This window comes from Anomaloglossus baeobatrachus, chromosome 4 (genome assembly GCF_048569485.1).
Source record: "Anomaloglossus baeobatrachus isolate aAnoBae1 chromosome 4, aAnoBae1.hap1, whole genome shotgun sequence".
NCBI lineage: Eukaryota > Metazoa > Chordata > Amphibia > Anura > Aromobatidae > Anomaloglossus > Anomaloglossus baeobatrachus.
In genome coordinates, this window is record NC_134356.1 from 263,430,004 (window position 1) to 263,450,111 (window position 20,108).

Sequence of the window (20,108 nt, forward strand, 5' to 3'; positions counted from 1 at the left end):
ACAAATTCCTAATTTATGTAATTTATTAATTTGTTTGGTATTATCTATTACGTAATTTTTACTTATGTTTCATTTACATATTTACTTAGTGCTCCCATTTTAATACTGGATGTTTATATTATTATAGCCCTAGTTTATATTGCATACCACCTTATGTACTTTTAACTTCATCTCATGTATTTATTTGCACTGACTCTTGACCCCATGATATCACTGTGTAATCCTTTTCTCACCTTTTTGTCTATTTAAACCCTAACATACATGCCAGACCTGAAGAAGACATCCATCCAATGTTGAAACGCATAGCCTTGTATTCATTTAATAAATTCTGATGAAGATACTACCTTACTATTTGCCAAACTCAGCAGCACTTATATTACCCCTTTTTTATTTTACCTTTTAGGCCTCTTTCACATGTATGTGCCTCCAGTACGTGTTTGACAGTTTTCTCACGTACCGGAGACACGTACACACGTGGACCTATGTATTCCTAATGGTTTGGACACACGTAAGTATTTTGGAACGGAACGTGTGTCCGTTCCGTACTTATGTGTGTCCTTGTGTTTCTCACGCTGACATGTCCGTTTTTCTCCGGCATCACGGCTGTCACACGGCCCGCACCCGTACCACACGGATGTAGTGTGGATGCAGTCCCGTGTGACACACGCCGGAGAAAACTCACGTGTCAGAGAAAAAAATAACAAATCTTTACTCACCTTCTCCTGCCCTCCTGTCTCTGCCGCTGCTGTCACTTGCTGCCGACCGCCACTCATTATGCTCATTTAATATTCACTTCACTTCGGCCGGAAGCAGCAGCAGCGGGGAGTCGGCAGGACCGGAGACCGAAGATCAGCACCACGGACAGCAGCAAGGACCACGTGAGTATGCAAATTACCAGTTCTCCGTGTGTTATCGCTGATAGCACACGTAGAACACAAGTGGGCCGCACATACCGGAGACACGTACTTACCAAACGCAACACACAGGGAAAATACGTGTCTCGCGGCACGTACGTGATTTTCACGTATGTGTGACAGAGGCCTTAAACTGTTTCTTTGTGGCAGCTGTCTTAAGCAAAATTGTGAGTGATTCTACTCCCTTGTATAAAAAGCAGCCAGACACATGAATGGTCTGAGAATACTTTGCTCTTGGCAGGACTCGCAATGTTTTTTAATAATGTACTTTTTTTTTACAGACCCTGGACCCGAACTGAACCCGAACTGTAACACGAGCTTCCCAGGAAAGCTCGTGTTCGGGATTGTGTGTTCGAACACTATGTGTTCAGGTTCGCCCATCACTACTCACCATTTCTTCTCTGGTCAATCATTCCTCCAGATGTCTTAATTCTGAAGTGGCTTCATAGGCAAAAATAACTTTGCAGAAAGTGCAAGAATTAGACTGCAGACATCTGGGGTAAAGTTATTTTCTCTGGTAAATCCCCTTTCAGAGTGCGTAGGGAATGTTGTCAAAACGTTCTCCAAAAGCAATTTCTCCCAATTCCCAATGGTCTAAGTGCAGTTTTCCAGCATGATAGAGCACCATGTCACTAGGCAAGGTAAACAAAACATTGAAATTTTGGGTTCATGGCCAGGAAACTCCCCAGATCTCAATCCCATTGACAACCTGTAGTCAATCCTAAAAAGTAGGTGGATAAACTCCGAGCACTGACTAGACAAGAGTCAGAATTTGGCTTTGAAGTCCATATCCAGCATGCCATGGCGAATTGCAGTAGCCCAGTACTGGGGGGCAGACACGTATTCTTTATAGATATAGGATACAGTACATCCCAATAATTTGCCTTGTTGAGTTTGAAGAACTCCAGTCCATTTCTTGTCACATTAAATGTCATCAATTTTTAATGTCTATAATAGCTTTACACATTCTATTATTCTAGATTTCAGTAAGCATGGAGAGAAACCCTTTCCTATTTGATAAAAATTCTTCCTGGAATTGTAACATTAGAAATAAAGATACAAGGGAAACTCTATGTTCCGGCAGTAATGATGCTCCATTTCTGAACTGCTCCTGCCAGTTTTCTGCAGACAAGGCTTCTGGAACAGGTATGTCAGGATTCTCTGTACTAACCACCATGCTCCTACCCATCCTATGAGCCTACTTGTTATTGTATTTAGAATATTGCAGAATTCTTACTTTCCAGATTAAGTATGATAATGGAACCACAAATAAACTAAGGCGGGCCACTATTCGGACAACCCCCTATCACTTTCTATGTCCCCCAAGTAAAATAATAACACTTATACTCACCTCTGATGATGGCATCAGTGTTAACACTGGCTCTCCCGGGTCTCAGGTGACATTGTCATGTCATGTGATCCCTGTGGCCAGTCAGTGGCTGCTTCACTGTTCCCTCCATCAGACATAACTAAGATCTGATGAAAGTCAAGGCTGTGGCTGTCTGTCACTTCCTCCAGATGTTTGATTTTTCTGAAAGAGGGGAGTGTGAATGTGACTGATTATGTCACACAAGCCCCAGGAGAGGCAGTCTCGACATTGCTTGAACAACACTCGCTTTGTACATGAGTTAATGAATCAGGCGTGTCTGATACCTTGCGTACATCGTTGCCAAAAAGGAGGCCAGCTGGAGGTTTCAGGAGTAAGTTGCGCCATTTTAGTGCCATAACGTATGATGAATTTGACAGGTGGGTGTGACGATGCCCAGTCCTGCCCATGTTACTCTGATATTGGCGCATCTGCTATAAGTGGAGTGTAAAAACAAAATTCTCAATATTTTTGCGCAGCTGCCAAGTTGCACAAAAAATTTGAGACTTATTAATGTGATTCCTTCAGATTTCTGGTGTAAGCACCTTGCTGAATAGGCCTCAATTTATAACAAATAGGATTATTCTATAGGATGTTTTGTAAAGCACGTTTTGGTAGGTTTTTTTTATAAGTATTAATAAAGGGGGTATTCAGGTCAATGGGTAATAGAGAATGTACCAATGAACCTTGAGGGCCTGTAAGGGTCAGCTCACATGGCGAATAATACGGAGCGAGTGGAATGCGAAAAAAACCCGCCTTCCACTTGGACCAATATTACTCTATGGGGCAGCACCCATGAGTGATTGTTTTCTCAGCCCTAATCGGACCGAGAGAACAGTCATAGCATGCTGCGGGTGCAATGAGCTCTTGTTCCACTCGCACTGATTCTAGTCTATGAGGTGAGAAAAACATCGCACTGCTCTTGCGTTACACCAGTGTTACGCGAGTGCAGTGCAATTCTCACATAAGCCGCCAACGGAGGCGATAGGGAGATAAATCCCTCCCTTCTGCAGTGCCGGTCCTCCCCTCCGCAACTGTGGTCTGATTGCACGATCGAACCACAGTCGCATGACACTCACATGACAATCTGCTCCCGTTGTGCTGCCAGCGTGTGCCGAGTGTCATGCGCGCACTCGCAGTTAATAGCCGTGTGGCCACAGCCTTAACATGATTATTTAGGACAGTTGTCTATCATAGATATTTACAATGTTTCTAAGAGAATATTTATGTGATTAATTACCCTAGTTGGTGCTAGCGAGCAGTACAAAATAATTATACAGTCATAGATAAAGTACATAAAATATAATACTGTGATATACAGAAGTGATTAAACTTTTAATCATTATATACTATTATTTTACTTTTCAGCCACATTAAGTGGTGAAGCACAAAGTAAAAACCTGGCTCTCTCGGCACTATTCCAATTTCAGAAGTGCTCACAATATTCAGAATTCAGGTAACTCTGAAATGTACCAATTTGGTGATAATTCTTCTAATATTGTCTTCATGTAAATTACTTTGTGCACTGATATCTTATTAATCTGAGTTTACCTCCATCAGATGCCTTGACTGCATATCAAGTGGTTGTGTATGGTGCACCACTACTTCAAAATGCACCCCTCCACATATTAAATGTAATAATGAATACTATGCAGATGAGGTAAGTGTCCTAACATTAAGACATTAACTAGGCTTGTTTGAAACCTATCAATAACCAGTGATTTTTGTTATTTGTCTCAAATTAATCTAGCTTCTGTCACTTAAAGTAGCTGGTCATCCCACTATGAAGGAAGGTGTGGAGGCCGGGCTGTAATGGCTCCTCAGTCCTTTGCCAGAGAGAGCCAGTGCTTGTAGACCACATTGAGCGGGGTGTGTGCCACTTACAGTACTCTTCAGGGCAGCGTCCATCACCCCACAGCCGGTCACCATCTTAGTTACATTAGATAGGCACAAGACCCTGGAGAACTCTTGGCAAAATAAGTGTAAACTGTTTATTAATTTTTCCACCTTCTACATTTATCCGGTTCTGCTTCCGTTGTTTCCTGGGATACTCTGTCTGGCTTATCCCACTGACTGGGACCTTGTCTTACAGCTGCCAGACCTTTTCCTTCACTTCCCCCCTGTATTTCTCTTGACGGCTACTCATGGTCCACTCATTGCTTTGTACAACCTCTAGTCCCTCAACGTCCCTAGGCCCGTCCCAAGGAACTCTCTCTAGGGCACGTCTGTTTAGTCCATGGACCCTTCTAAGCCTGTCCCAAGGTAAGCCGTAGGCTCCGGACCTTTGGAGGATGCCTAAGGGTTCCCTGATTGATCCAAGTTACAGGGTCACATCCTCACTCCAGAAACCATTCTGTAGAACTGTTGTCTCACAGACCTGTCTCTACAACCAACCGTTGGCCACCTGTCACTCCTCTCACCTTTGCTCTTAGCTCCCTCTATAACCAGGAACTGTCTGACACTGCTATATCTATTACTAAAAAGGGTATGTACATAACATTCCTATACTTTACCTTACACTACATCCTACTTAACATTCTCTACTCTGCTATTTCTATTATAACCTACAGTATGTGCTAACCTAAAGCTTATCTGCCTAACACACTTTACCACCCCTTGCTAACACATTTATAACACATAACAGATTATACTTTACATTACCATATACATAGTTAATACGTTCACAACACAGTAACATCACATAAGCACATAGTTAACCTTACAAGGTCTCAGCGCTAGACGGCGCCGGCCACTACACAGTCTCGGCTCTGCTACATTGGGGAACCACATCCCGCAACAGCACAGTCCATGTAATACACACTTGACATAGTACACATAAAACTCAGTAGGAATGGGGGCAGTATGACCGCATCCTATACCAACACCATAATTTTAATTAAGCTTATTATTTTGTAAGGACAAAACCCTTTGTGTGCCTTTTATTATTATTATTATTATTATTATTATTATTATAGCGCCATTTATTCCATGGCACTTTACATATTAAATATATTTGTTCCTATTGTTTTAAAAGCAACTTTTAATGCTTCTACCATGCAAATTAACCAGGACTAGACCAATGGGGTGCTGATTCTCCCGACTAGTCCTGCCTTGGCTCTTCAATTCAGACAGCTCCCTGTAACCCCTCATGGCTCCCCTGTTGCAAGGAATGATGTGGTCTCCCATTCCTTGCCTGCCACAAGCCCTCCTGCTCAGCAGCGCTGAAGGTCTGGGAGACTGCGCAATATACAGGAGATGCTTGCTCAGAGAGGCAGCAGGAGTGTTGCACCTCGTGGTTCTCCTGTTGCAGAGAATGAGGCGGTCTCCCATTCCTTGCCTGCCACGAGCCCTCCTGGACAGCAGCGCCGAAGGTCTGGGAGACTACGCAATGTGCAGAGCTTAACTGCTCAGGGAAGCAGCAAGGCTTCCGTTATCCTTGCACATTGTGAAACCGAGGATCCTGCTTCTATGTCCCAGAGGCGGGAAGATGAGCATGTGCACTACGTGGCATGTTCTGATTCGCCCAGTGACGTCACACGGCTTGATGACGAGGCTGGTGATGTGGTGAACCCTGACTGGCCGGGCTGGGACGTCGTGGACCCTGATTGGGCCAAGGCTGTCATCTCCGCCTCGCGCCCGCCCTTGGATGGAGCTGCGCCTCCTTAAAAGCTCCTCCTGCCAATATGGCGGTGCGCGACCGTCCTCTATTGTTGGATGACTGGCAGCGTGCTGCTACGCCGCTGTACAGGCATTTTTGTCTACTTGAGGGCTTTGCCCTTGCTGCTCCGGCAGTACCTTGTTTGCAGGCCGTGTTCCTGCCCTTACTGCCCCGGCAGTACCTTGTTTGCAGGCTATGTTCTTGCCCTAGGTGAGCTCCTCAGGACTCCTTCGGACTCACCTGGTTCTTGAAGCACACGTGCGTGGGCACCGCTGTGCTACCCTCGTGCCACTTTTCCGTGACTTTCCTCTGGGCACACGTGCGTGAGCACCGCTGTGCTTCCTCGTGCAACAAGTACACCGAGCTGTGAGCCCCTGCCATACAACCCTCACGGGTTAGGGCGGGCCGGTGTACGCAGATCGTCTGTGACGTAGCAGACGATCGTCAGCAGCAACCCGCTCACTCTTCAATAACCATAGCAGCGGTCCCCTACACCGCACAGTGGACCTTGACCGGTGGAAGCTGTCTCTATACCATCTTGGCACGCTTCCCGAGTCTCCCTCATAACATTACGGTCGCGCCACAGGTCTGGCTATGGCTGAAGAGCAGCAGCAGTTGCTGCGTTATGTGCAGCAGTTGGAGTCACAGTTGGCAGCAGTGGAGCAGTCCTCCTCCGATAAGGCTGCTCTGGCGACAGTCGCCACCCAGGCGGCTACTCAGGCTGTGGTATTGGGCGGAAGGTCACCTCGCCTTGCGCTTCAAGAGCGCTTTAGCGGAAACAGCTCCGAGTGCCGTGGTTTTATAAATCAGGTCACCTCCTACTTGTAGCTGACTCATTATGCTACTGAGAAGGCGAAGGTAGCCTTCGTCCAGTCCCTGCTCACAGGGAGAGCGCTGAAGTGGTCCACGCCGTTGTGGGAGCGTGGAGATCGGGTGGTGAATAACCTTGCAGCTTTACTTGGGGCTATGAGAATGGTGTTCCTCGGGCCTCAAGTCACCCACGACTCCGCGCTGCGGCTCCTACGACTTCGGCAAGGATCCGCTTTGGTCGGGGACTTTGCGGTGCACTTCAGGACACTCGCTGGAGAGCTGGACTGGCCGGATAAGGTCCTTGTCCCTGTGTTCTGGGAGGGCCTGGCAGGGTTCGTCAAAGCCAGGGAAGGAGTCTTGCGAGGATAATTTGCATATTCCCAGTGCCTTCTGGGATAAGTGAAGAGTCACCGCGAGCTCAAGGAGAACCGGGTTTTGGCCGTTACAGCCGGAAGGAAGACTTCTGAAAGCCAGGGAAGGAGTCTTGCGAGGATAATTTGCATATTCCCAGTGCCTTCTGGGATAAGTGAAGAGTCACCGCGAGCTCAAGGAGAACCGGGTTTTGGCCGTTACAGCCGGAAAGAAGACTTCTGAAAGCCAGGGAAGGAGTCTTGCGAGGATAATTTGCATATTCCCAGTGCCTTCTGGGATAAGTGAAGAGTCACCGCGAGCTCAAGGAGAACCGGGTTTTGGCCGTTACAGCCGAAAGGAAGACTTCTGAAAACCCCGCGCCTAGCGGCGTGCGAATTTTAGCCTGTCTTCTTCATTGTGAGCGTGAGTGAGCAAAGTGTGAGCAAAAGTAAGTGTGAGTAGAATTGTTTGTATTTAGTTGTTTAATTACTTAACATTTGTTTAGTGCTATCCCCATTAGAAAATGTGCTCCACTATTGCTAATGCGATCCAGTGTACATCTTGTCTCATGTATGCAGTCCTTGAAAATCCGTTCGAGGGTGCATACTGTTGTTCGAGATGTGCGCAAGTTGCACATTTGGAAGCCCAGATACTGGATCTAAATGAGCAGCTGGCAACTCTGAGATGCATTAGCAATATGGAAAGGAGTTTGCTGCTCACTGAGCAGCAGCTTGTTGGGTCAGATGTGGGGGAGGATCGTAGTAGGGAGCGGCAGGACGGTGAGGTAGGTAGCTGGGTGACAGAAAGGGGGGTAAAGGGAAAAGTGCTAGGAAGGCTAGTCCTGAACTGACACACCCCAATAGGTTTGCAAACTTGGCAGATGAGGGGGATGTCATTACAGGGGTAGCATTGCTGCAGCAAGGCATGACCTCTGAACGCCAGAGGAGTGTCTGCTCCAGTAAGGGGGGGAATAGGAGTGCAGGGCAGGCAAGACAGGTACTGGTAGTGGGGGACTCAATTATTGGGGGACAGATAGGGCAATCTGTCACAAAGACAGGGATCGCCGAACAGTGTGTTGTCTTCCTGGCGCTCGAGTTCGGCACATCGCTGATCGGGTTGACAGATTACTGGGAGGGGCTGGGGAGGACCCAGCGGTCATTGTACACATTGGCACAAATGACAAAGTTAGAAGTAGGTGGAAGGTCCTTAAAGATGATTTCAGGGAATTAGGTTGTGAGCTTAAAGCATGGACCTCAAAGGTGGTATTTTCGGAAATACTACCTGTGCCACGAGCCACACCAGAGAGGCAAAGGGAGATCAGGGAGGTTAACAGGTGGCTCAGGAATTGGTGTAGGAAAGAGGGTTTTGGGTTCCTGGAGAATTGGGCCGACTTTTCAGTTGGCTACAGATTCTATGCTAGGGATGGGCTGCATCTTAATGGGGAGGGTGCAGCTCTGCTGGGGCAGAAAATGGCTAGAAGGTTGGAGGAGTGTTTAAACTAGGAATGGGGGGCGAGGGTATTCACTTTATAGAAGGGGAATGTAGTGCAGATAGTGACCAGGGCACAAGTAATGAAATTGGGGGTGGTACGGGGGGAAGGGTTAGGACAGTTAATACAGTAAGCATGAATACAGGTACAGAGTCATACGTAACGTGCATGTACACTAATGCCCGAAGCCTCACAAATAAGGTGGAGGAATTAGAATTAATATTGTTGGAAGAAAATTATGATATAGTGGGGATATCAGAGACATGGCTGGATGAGAGCTATGACTGGGCTGTTAATTTACAGGGTTATAGCCTATTCAGGAATGACCGTACAAATAAGCGAGGGGGAGGTGTGTGTCTATATGTAAAATCATCCTTAAAACCCATCCTGCGTGACAACATATGTGAGGGTACTGAGAATGTAGAGTCCCTATGGGTGGAGATAAGGGGGGGGAGAATGAATAATAAAATACTGATAGGGGTGTGTTATAAGACGCCGAATATTATGGAAGAGGTAGAGAATCTCCTCATAAAGCAAATTGATAAAGCAGCGAGTCTCGGAGAGGTAATTATTATGGGGGACTTTAACTATCCTGATATAAATTGGGGAACAGAAACTTGCAGTTCCAGCAAAGGAAATAGATTTTTGATAACAATGAAAGATAATTACCTTTCACAAATGGTACAGGACCCCACAAGAGGGGGAGCACTACTAGACCTTGTACTAACCAATAGGCCAGACCGCATATCAAATATACAAGTTGGGGGTTACTTGGGGAATAGTGATCACAAAATAATAAGTTTTCATGTATTCTTTAGTAAGATGTCTAGTAGAGGGGCTACAAGGACACTAAACTTCAGGAAAGCAAATTTTAAACGGTTGAGAGATGATCTTAGTGCAATAAACTGGGATGATGTACTAAGTAATAAAAGTACACAAAGCAAATGGGAGACTTTTATGAGCATCCTGAATAGGGCTTGTGCAGAAAATATACCCTATGGGAACAAACATGCTAGAAATAGGAGGAAACCCCTATGGCTAAATAGAGCTGTAAGGGAAGCAATAAAAGAAAAACAGAAAGCCTTAAAAGAATTAAAGAGGGTAGGTAGTGATGAGGCATTATATAATTATAGAAAATTAAATAAAATATGTAAAAAGCAAATTAAGTTAGCTAAGTTTGAGACAGAGAGACTCATTGCGAGAGAAAGTAAAAATAATCCTAAAATATTCTTTAACTACATAAACAGTAAAAAACTGAAACGCGATAGTGTTGGCCCCCTTAAAAATAGTCTTGGTGAAATGGTGGAAGGGGATGAGGGTAAAGCCAACCTGCTGAATGACTTTTTTTCTACGGTTTTTATACAAGAAAATGCCATGGCAGATGACATGACCAGTGATACCATAAATTCACCCTTGAATATTACCTGCTTAACCCAGCAGGAAGTACGCCGCCGCCTCGAAATCACTAAGGTTGACAAATCTCCGGGCCCGGATGGCATACACCCCAGAGTACTACAGGAATTGAGTTCTGTGATAGATAGACCAAGAAAAATAACCTTATGACAGAGTATCAACATGGGTTTATGAGGGATCGATCCTGTCAAACTAATTTGATCAGCTTCTATGAAGAGGTAAGTTCAAGCCTGGACCAGGGAAATGCAGTAGATGTTGTGTATATGGACTTTTCAAAAGCTTTTGATACGGTGCCACACAAAAGGTTGGTACATAAAATGAGAATAATGGGGATAAGGGAAAATATGTGTAACTGGGTTAAAAACTGGCTCAGTGATAGGAAACAAAGGGTGGTTATTATTGGTACGTACTCGGACTGGGTCTCAGTTCATAGTGGGGTACCACAGGGGTCAGTATTGGGCCCGCTTCTTTTCAACATATTTATAAATGACCTTGTTGGGGGCATGCGGAGTAGAATTTCAATATTTGCAGATGATACTAAACTCTGCAGGGTAATCAATACAGAGGAGGATAATTTTATATTACAGGGAGATTTATGTAAATTGGAGGATTGGGCTGAGAAGTGGCAATTGAAGTTTAATGTAGATAAATGTAAGGTCATGCACTTGGGTAGAGGAAATAACATTTATGATTATGTACTTAATTGTAGAACACTGAGTAAAACAGACACAGAAAAAGACTTGGGTGTATGGGTGGATGGTAAACTTCACTTTAGTGGACAGTGTCAGACAACTGCTGCCAGGGCTAATAAAATAATGGGATGTATTAAAAGAGGTATAAGTGTTCATGAAAAAAATATAGTTCTACCTCTGTACAAGTCACTAGTGCGACCGCACTTAGAATACTGTGTACAATTCTGGTCACCGACATATAAGAAGGACATAGCTGAACTGTAGAGGGTGCAGAGAAGAGCGACCAAGATTATTAGAGGAATGGGTGGGCTGCAATACCAAGACAGGTTATTAAACTTGGGGTTATTTAGTTTGGAAAAACGAAGGCTTAGGGGGGATCTAATCACAATGTATAAATATATGAGGGGACAGTACAGAGACCTTTCCAAAGATCTTTTTACACCTAGGCCTGCGACTGGAACACGGGGGCATCCGCTACGTCTTGAGGAAAGAAGGTTTAATCATAATCACAGACGAGGATTCTTTACTGTACGAGCAGTGAGACTATGGAACTCTCTGCCGCATGATGTTGTAATGAGTGAATCCCTACTAACATTTAAGCAGAGCCTGCACGCCTTTCTTGAAAAATGTAATATTACCAGTTATGTATATTAGATTTTATGACAGGGTATTGATCCAGGGAACTAGTCTGATTGCCGGATGTGGAGTCAGGAAGGAAATGTTTTCCCCATTGGAACTTGTTTGCCACATTGGGGTTTTTTTGCCTTCCTCTGGATCAACATGTTAGGCTACGGGTTGAACTAGATGGACTTAGAGTCTCCCTTCAACCTTAAAAACTATGATACTATGAAAGACGCACTGGCCATGCGTGAGGTGCCTGCCACCTTAGAGTCCTTGATTCAAGTTGCTTCTCGCATAGATATCCGCCAGGCGGAGCGGAGGCTCGAAGTCTCTTCGGCACCCATGTCTACACGGCCTAAAAAGCGTCTGGCCCCTATCTACAGGACAGGTCTCCCAGCCAGCTCTGTAGACGACCCCGTGGAGTCAATGGAGGTGTCCACAGTGGCCTCCTCTACCACAGGTCCTCGGTCTTCTGTCATCTGCTTTTCCTGTGGGCAGAGGGGACACATAGCTACCCGATGTCCTAAACCATCGTGATAAGACAGCGTCTAGTTTCCATCAGAGGGGGGACTCTAGATGCTGCCTCTCCCTCTAGGTTGACCATCAGCGCCCAGTTGCAGTTCGGCACTACTGTCGTCTTTGCCCTGGCTTACTTGGACTCTGGCGCTGATGGCAATTTCATTTCGACCTCCCTGGCAACTCAGTACTCAGTTCCCTTGGTTCTGTTGCCTAAGCCAATCAGGACCCGGGTAGTCAACGGGTCCCTACTTGTCGATCCCATTACCCAGATCACCATCCCTCTTAGGATGGACGTACCACTAGGACACCATGAGCAGGTGTCCTTCCTGGTGCTTCCAGAGGGGATGGATGAGATCCTACTGGGACTCCCCTGGTTGAGACAGCATGTGTCGGGGGTGGGGGCCAGCCTCCCTGTTGCGGGGGCTGCTCGGGGAAGATCGCGCTCGGATCCGGTGCCTTCTCCTCGGTTGCTCGAGCGGGCCGGACCCGGGGCTCGAGCAGCGCTCCTCGCCCACGAGTGAAAAGGGGAATTGGATTTCTTTTGAGATGTATAGAGTTCGTGACACCACCCACGGTTGTGGTGATGGTGGGTACCACCACTGCTGGTGACAGGGTTCCCGGGAGCGATGGTGGGGAGCAGCTAGGTGTTGACCCCTCCGTGGGTAGGGGCTGTTGGTCCCGGGGCCCGGTAGGAGGGAGGAGATGCTGCAGGGCGCAGTGCTGCGGTGCGGTGCCTGATGGCACTGTTGTACTCACAATTAAACTACACAGAGTCACTGGTAAACTAGAAACTGCCGGAGTCCGCAGCCTTCGGTGCGGAGGGTGTTGGGTCCCCCACACAGTACAGCAGGATCCTGTTCTTGTTTTGCAGCCAGATGCTTCTTTCTCCTTCCTCAGTCGGGAACGGGGAGCCCACTCCCCTGCAGTGATCCGTGTCGTCCCTTGGTACCGACAGGCCACTACCCTGCCCCGGTCACCTCGGGCCCCTTCCTCACTCTTCCCTTCCTTACAGCAGCCAGGAGCTATCCTCCCTTGGTCTGCTCTCTTCACTCTCCTAACTCACTCTGCTCCAGCCCCTCCCCTGCTGCTCTGTTTAGCTTTTACACTGGGGGAAGGGGGGGGGGTCTGTCCTGCTGCACTGGTGTGGGATCAGGTTACCAAAGAGGAGAATGGCCTGCACTTTGCTGGATTTCTGCAGGCTCTGTGACACCCTGGTTTTGCCAGGGCGTCACACATGCTCCTATACTCAACTGGGCAACATGGGAGAGCTCGTCCTGGGCAGGGTCTTGTAGGGAGCACCTCGTGACTACCGGACCACCCACTATCATCAGGTTGGTTGGGTGTTCGGGGGAAAGAGGGGGGTCGGATTTACCGGCACCTTATGAGGCCTACAGGGACGTCTTCTCCAAGAGGGCCGCAGATACTCTTCCCCCCCACCGGCCATATGATTGCCGAATAGACCTAAAGCCAGGCTCCGAGCCCCCTAGGGGTAGAGTGTATCCACTCTCTGCTCCAGAGACGGAGGCTATGTCCAAATATATCCAGGACAGCCTGGCGAAAGGGTTCATTTGCAAGTCTATATCACCGGCTGGTGCGGGGTTCTTTTTCGTGCAGAAAAAGGAAGGGGATCTGCGCCCCTGTATGGACTACAGGGGATTAAATGCAATTATGATTAAGAACAAATACCCGTTGTCCCTCATTACGGAGTTGTTTGATTGATTCCGCGGGGAAAAGGTCTTCACAAAGCTGGACCTACGCGGGGCATACAATCTAGTGCGAGTCCGAGAGGGCGATTAGTGGAAGACCGCCTTCAACACCAGGGACGGTCACTACGAGTATCTTGTAATGCCCTTCGGACTCTGCAATGCTCCCGCAGTGTTCCAAGACTTCGTGAATGACATTTTTCGGGATTTGTATCTTTTTGTGGTTGCATACCTGGATGACATCCTCATTTTCTCCCCCGATCTTGCCACCCATCGGAGGGATGTCATCCGGGTACTCAAGAGGCTCCACGCCCATTCTTTATACGCTAAGCTGGAGAAGTGTGTTTTTGAACGTGAATCCTTGCCGTTCCTGGGATATATCGTGTCCAGTCAGGGGTTAGCAATGGATCCGGGGAAGTTGGAGACAGTGATGAACTGGCCTGAGCCCCGCTCGCTGAAGGCGATCCAGCGATTCTTGGGGTTCATTAATTATTATCGCCAGTTCATTCCCAACTTTTCGATGGTGGCAGCACCCATTATTGCCCTTACCCGCAAGGGCGCTAATCCCAAAGCGTGGACACGGGAGATGGTAGAGGCTTTTCACACTCTCAAAACCCACTTCTCCAGAGCTCCCATCCTTCATCATCCAGACATCTCCAAACCCTTTCTACTGGAGGTAGACGTTTCTTCGGTCGGTGCAGGTGCAGTCCTGTACCAGAAAAACGAACGAGGAAGGAAGCATCCATGCTTCTTTTTCTCAAAGACCTTCTCTCCGGCTGAGAGGAACTACTCCATAGGGGATAGGGAGTTACTGGCGATGGAATTAGCATTTCAGGAGTAGCGGCATCTCCTGGAGGGTGCGAAGCTTCCATTTGAGGTATTTTCCGACCATAAAAACCTCACATACCTCCAGACAGCACAACGCCTGAACCCAAGGCAGGCTCGTTGGTCTCTGTTCTTCTCCCGGTTCCGCTTTATTATCCGCCACGTGGCCGGTGTGAAGAACGTACGGGCCGATGCCTTGTCGCGTTGTATGGTCGTGCTGGAGGAAGAAGAGGAGGAGCCTCGTCTTATATTACCCCCGGACAGCTTGAGGATGGTCACCCCCACTTCTCTGGACCTGGTGCCACCTGGCAAGACCCTCGTTCCCCCTGAGCTACGGAACAAGGTGCTATCCTGGGCCCATGCCTCCAAGGTCGGGGGTCACTTCAGGGTCAAAAGGACCAAAGACCTAGTGGCCAGGCATTATTGGTGGCTGAGAGTAGCCCAGGACATACAGGCTCCCACGTACTCCTGTATGTCGTGTGCACGGAATAAGCCGTCCCGGCAGAGACCTGCGGGTCTTCTTCACCCACTGCCAGTGCCGGATCGTCCCTGGGAAGTGGTGGGGATGGACTTCCTGGGAGATCTGCCCAAGTCAGCAGGGCACAGGGTCGTGTGGGTCATCACGGATCACTTTTCTAAAATGGTCCACTTGGTGCCTCTCCCACGACTCCCGACGTCACATGCCCTCACCACCTTGTTCATTCGGCATGTATTTAGGCTACATGGCATGCCTGACAAGGTGGTGAGCGACCGGGGTCACCAGTTCGCGTCTCGCTTCTGGAGAGAACTCTGTAAGCTCTTGCAGATAGAGCTTAACATCTCCTCCGCATACCATCCCGAGACCAATGGACTGGTGGAGAGGACCAATCAGACCTTGGTAACTTTCCTCCGCCACTTCATCTCCGCGCACCACGACAACTGGGCTAACCTCCTTCCTTGGGCTGAATTTGCCATCAATAATGCGGTCCACGAGTCCTCTGGCCAGACCCCGTTACTGCTTAACAACGGACAACATCCCAGAATCCCAGTCCCGATGCCCATTATGTCACCCGATCCTAGAGTGGAGGATTGGGCGACCGAGGCCCGAGAGATCTGGAATTAACACCCAGGAGGCCTTTAAGAGGGCTAAAGACCGGATGGTGACGACGGCTGATGAGCACCGCCGCCCTGCACCATCTTTCACCCCTAGTTACCTAGTGTGGCTGTCCTCTAAGAATATCAACCTACGGGTACAGGCAGCCAAGTTCGCCCCTAGGTACCTGGGCCCATTTAAAGTCTTGGAGCAGGTAAACCCGGTGGCATACCGACTCCAGCTCCCTCCACGCTGGGCTATAGCCAATACCTTTCATGTGTCCCTTCTGAAACCCGTACGACTTAATAAATTCTCGGGGTCTCTGCCGGCCCAATCTGGCTCCTCGTCCGATAACCCTGAGGTAGTGAAGCTTGTGGAGACAAAAGTCAAACGGGGCAGGAGGTACTACCTCGTGGAGTGGGCCGGAGCACAGATCCTGGGAATTGGAGGATCATATCCGCTCCCTGGGTTTGGTAGTGGCCTTCGAGCACAGGCAGGAGGGGGGCCCTAGACGGGGGGGTAATGTTACACTTCATGGCTCCCCTGTTGCAAGGAATGATGTGGTCTCCCATTCCTTGCCTGCCACATGCCCTCCTGCTCAGCAGCGCCGAAGGTCTGGGAGACTGCGCAATATACAAGGGATGCCTGCTCAGAGAAGCAGCAGGAGTGTTGCACCTCGTGGTCCTCCTGTTGCAGGGAATGAGGCGGTCTCCCATTCCTTGCCTGCCGCGAGCCCTCCTGCTCAGCAGCGCCGAAGGTCTGGGAGACTACGCAATGTGCAGAGCTTAACTGCTCAGGTAAGCAGCAAGACTTCCGTTATCCTTGCACATTGTGAAACCGAGGATCCTGCTTCTATGTCCCAGAGGCGGGAAGATGAGCATGTGCACTACGTGGCAAGTTCTGATTCGCCCACTGACATCACACGGCTTGATGACGAGGCTGGTGATGTGGTGAACTCTGACTGGCCGGGCTGGGACGTCGTGGACCCTGATTGGGCCAAGCCCGTTATCTCCGCCTCGCACCCGCCCTTGGATGGAGCTGCGCCTCCTTAAGAGCTCCTCCTCCCAATATAGCGGCGCGCGACCGTCCTCTCTTGTTGGATGACTGGCAGCATGCTGCTACGCCGCTGTACAGGCATTTTTGTCTACTTGTGGGCTTTGCCCTTGCTGCTCCGGCAGTACCTTGTTTGCAGGCCGTGTTCCTGCCCTTACTGCCCCGGCAGTACCTTGTTTGCAGGCCATGTTCTTGCCCTAGGTGAGCTCCTCGGGACTCCTTCGGACTCACCTGGTTCTTGAAGCACACGTGCGTGGGCACCACTGTGCTACCCTCATGCCACTTTTCCGTGACTTTCCTCTGGGCACACGTGCGTGGGCTTCGCTGTGCTTCCTCGTGCAACAAGTACACCGAGCTGTGAGCCCCTGCCATACAACCCTCACGGGTTAGGCCGGGCCGGTGTACGCAGATTGTCTGTGACGTAGCAGACGATCGTCAGCAGCAACCCGCTCACTCTTCAATAACCATAGCAGTGGTCCCCAACACTGCACAGTGGACCTTTACTGGCGAAAGCTGTCTCTATACCATCTTGGCACGCTTCCCCGGGTCCCCCTCATAACACCTCCCCCCTTCCCTGGGTGGAACTGACATCTAGTACACATGGGACCTCACCATTGTTTCTATACACATCTCTGAGTTAGGGCTAGGTGGCATGTGCAGTGAAACAGGGTTTACACATCCCAGCTTCACAAGTGCCAATTACAGCAGGGGCAGTGCCAAACTTTGTAGTCCTGCATTGATAAGGGTCTTGCTGCTTAAACAAACATAACAAACAAACAACACATCAGACTGTGACAAGACAGGCAGTCCTGAATTTCCTGTGTTAACCCTTGCAGCATGCTGGCTTCAACCCATAAATACAATACAAATCAATTGTGCAAAACAAGCAACCAAATTGAATATTTTTAACCCAGTATCTAGATTTTTATTAAATGGTAAAACAATACATCATAACAATATATTTAATTAATGTTCATAAAAGCAAGTGCTAAGTTTATATCAGAGGACACTACAGAATACTCTAATAAGCAACCAGCAAGGTTAGTTAAAAAAAATATAATCAGATTAAATTGCTGCCTAGAAGCTTTGGCTATGTGTCCACGGTAGAATGTACCTGCGGATTTTTCTGCCTGAAAATCCGCGACTTTCGCGGCAAATCCGCACCCGCGGATTTACCGCGGATTTGCCATGGATTTTGATGCGGATTTTTTTTTTTTTTTTTTCCCCATTCAAAACCAAAAATCCGCACCAAATCTGCACCAAACAATTGACATGCTGCAGATTTTTCCAGATCAAAATCCGCGGCAAATCCGCAGCGGAAAAATCCGCAGCATGGACACAGCATTTCCAAAATGCCATTGAAATGGCTTGGAAGTGCCGCTGCTGCAGATTTTCGGGAAATCCGCGGCAAATCCGCGGCAAAATCCGCGCAAAATCCGCAGCGTGGGCACATAGCTAAGTGCTCAGGAAATTCACTGAATTGTCAGTGGTATAAACACATGGCAGACAATTTATAATGAAAAAGTATATGAGCTTATCAAGATGAGAGTGCTCTGCATGTCCTATTCGCCCCAACGCACGTTTTGGCCTTCTTTGTCAGGGGAAGATATGTACCCACTATCTGAAGTGTAAAGTTGTTGCGAAGAAATATTGAGTAAACAGTTTGTTGTTTCAAATGAACTGTTGGTGTCTTTGTGAGTATGAGTCATCATCTGGCCCTGGACAGCCGACGTCAGCAGCAGTATGTAGCCTGCATAAGTTCACAGCCCACACGACACAAGTCCTCACACCTAGCCAGGACCAATTATTCCACATAGTATGCCTTCCCCCACAGCTATCACCCATTCTACACATGGAAGACATCATACAACAGTGTAGCTGTAAATCTTAGCTTTCAGAGAGATAAAACACTTACTAGAGAGGTGCAGACTTGTTTACCTGCCTGCTCCCCCCCCACTCCTTCTTACCCTACCCTTTCTATCGACTTCAGCTGTAATTTGATTCTTCAGTAAGGCGAGCTTTGCACACTACGAGATCGCAGGTGCGATGTCGGTGGGGTCAAATCGAAAGTGACGCGCATCCGGCGTCGCTGTCGACATCGTAGTGTGTAAATCCTTTTACATACAATTAACGAGCATAAAAGCGTCGTTATCGTATGATCGGTGTAGGGTCCGACATTTCCATAATGCCGCTGCTGCGACGGTACGATGTTGTTCCTCGTTCCAGCAGGCAGCACACATCGCTGTTTGTGAAGCCGCTGGAACGAGGAACATCTACCTGCGTCCCGGCTGGCTATGCGGAAGGACGGAGGAGGGCGGGATGTTTACGTCCCACTCATCTCCGCCCCTCCGCTTCTTTTGGCTGCCTGCCGTGTGACGTCGCTATGACGCTGCACGACTCGCCCCCTTAGTAAGGAGGCGGTTCGCCGGCCAGAGCGACGTCGCAGGGCAGGTGAGTGCATGTGAAGCTGCTGTAGCGATAATGTTCGCTACAGCAGCAATCACAAGATATCGTACCTGCGACGGGGGCGGGGACTATCGCTGCAGCGTCGGTAACACATTGTTGCCGATGTCGCAGCGTGCAAAGCCCGCCTTAGTTTGCAGACCATATGAGCCTAAAAGATTTTAGCAGTTTTTCAAAATGAATAATGAGTCCCAGAAGCTGGACAAGCAGAAGAAGTTGACCCATAAATAGCATAAAAGCAGATTTCTATAATAAGAAATATTACAACGTTTCTTATATTTCTTTGTGCTATTGATTTATGCAAGTTTTTTTGACACAATGACCAATTAAATGTGGAAGTATATATTAAGAAAGCTTAACGCTTTTTTCAACATATGGAAACTTCTGTAGTTATATCAGCAAATATCATTAGCAGCTCATTTATTTAATAGAAAGTAACACAATTAGAATCCTAGTTTATTCATTAAAGTTATACAAATGAGGAAGAGAGCAATGCATAGAAATATTTGAAAAAGTGATATAAAAGAAGTGTAAAATGCAAAATTGAACTGAAATGTTATATGAAATGCCCACTACATGGAAGACTGTCCATTGATCTCTTAAGGTAATAGCTGAATGATTACCCGTGGTATATGCAAATGTGGACACAAGCCTCGAGGTGCTTTTTATCTGGTTAAGGGGGCTCAAAGTGAAGCTTTTTTTTTATCTGAACAGTGTTAAAGGGAATCTGTCTCCAGGTTTTTGCTACCAGCAAAATGTAGAGTCAGTGACCCTGACTCCAACGATGTGTCATTTCCTTGCTGGTTGGTGTAATTTTAAAAAATCCCAGTTTTACGACCCGGAGGCTTCTAATAAATATTATATGGTTTTACGACATGATACCGAGATAAGCTACGGTGACTGTCACTCGGTTATCTGGTCGACAATATGAGGAGGATGTGGCTAATGTATTATTCATAGCAACAAAAAGGAAAATATCCTCCAAAAATTAAGTATTACTTACAGCAAGATGGGCTGCAGTGTGTACATCGCCCTGGCCAAAAACTAGTACTCTAGCAGGATACAGCTAAACCCCCACTAAAGTGGAAGCGTCACAGGTGCAGGAGGGGCAAATCACACACACACCTCCATGGAATGGAGGAGGGCGATTGCTAGATGA

The 20,108-nt window shown here is 47.9% G+C and overlaps 1 protein-coding gene across 3 annotated transcripts in view; it reads left to right on the forward strand.

The window, feature by feature from the left end:
* The window catches only part of PLXNC1 (plexin C1), a 346,034-nt gene that overhangs the window by 106,531 nt on the left and 219,395 nt on the right, over nt 1-20,108 (forward strand). For all 3 annotated transcript variants that reach the window (XM_075344806.1, XM_075344807.1, XM_075344808.1), the window contains exons 6-8: nt 1,895-2,060; nt 3,649-3,736; nt 3,841-3,940. In XM_075344806.1, the coding sequence (XP_075200921.1) occupies nt 1,895-2,060; nt 3,649-3,736; nt 3,841-3,940 (354 nt within the window). The remainder of the gene's footprint in view (nt 1-1,894; nt 2,061-3,648; nt 3,737-3,840; nt 3,941-20,108) is intronic.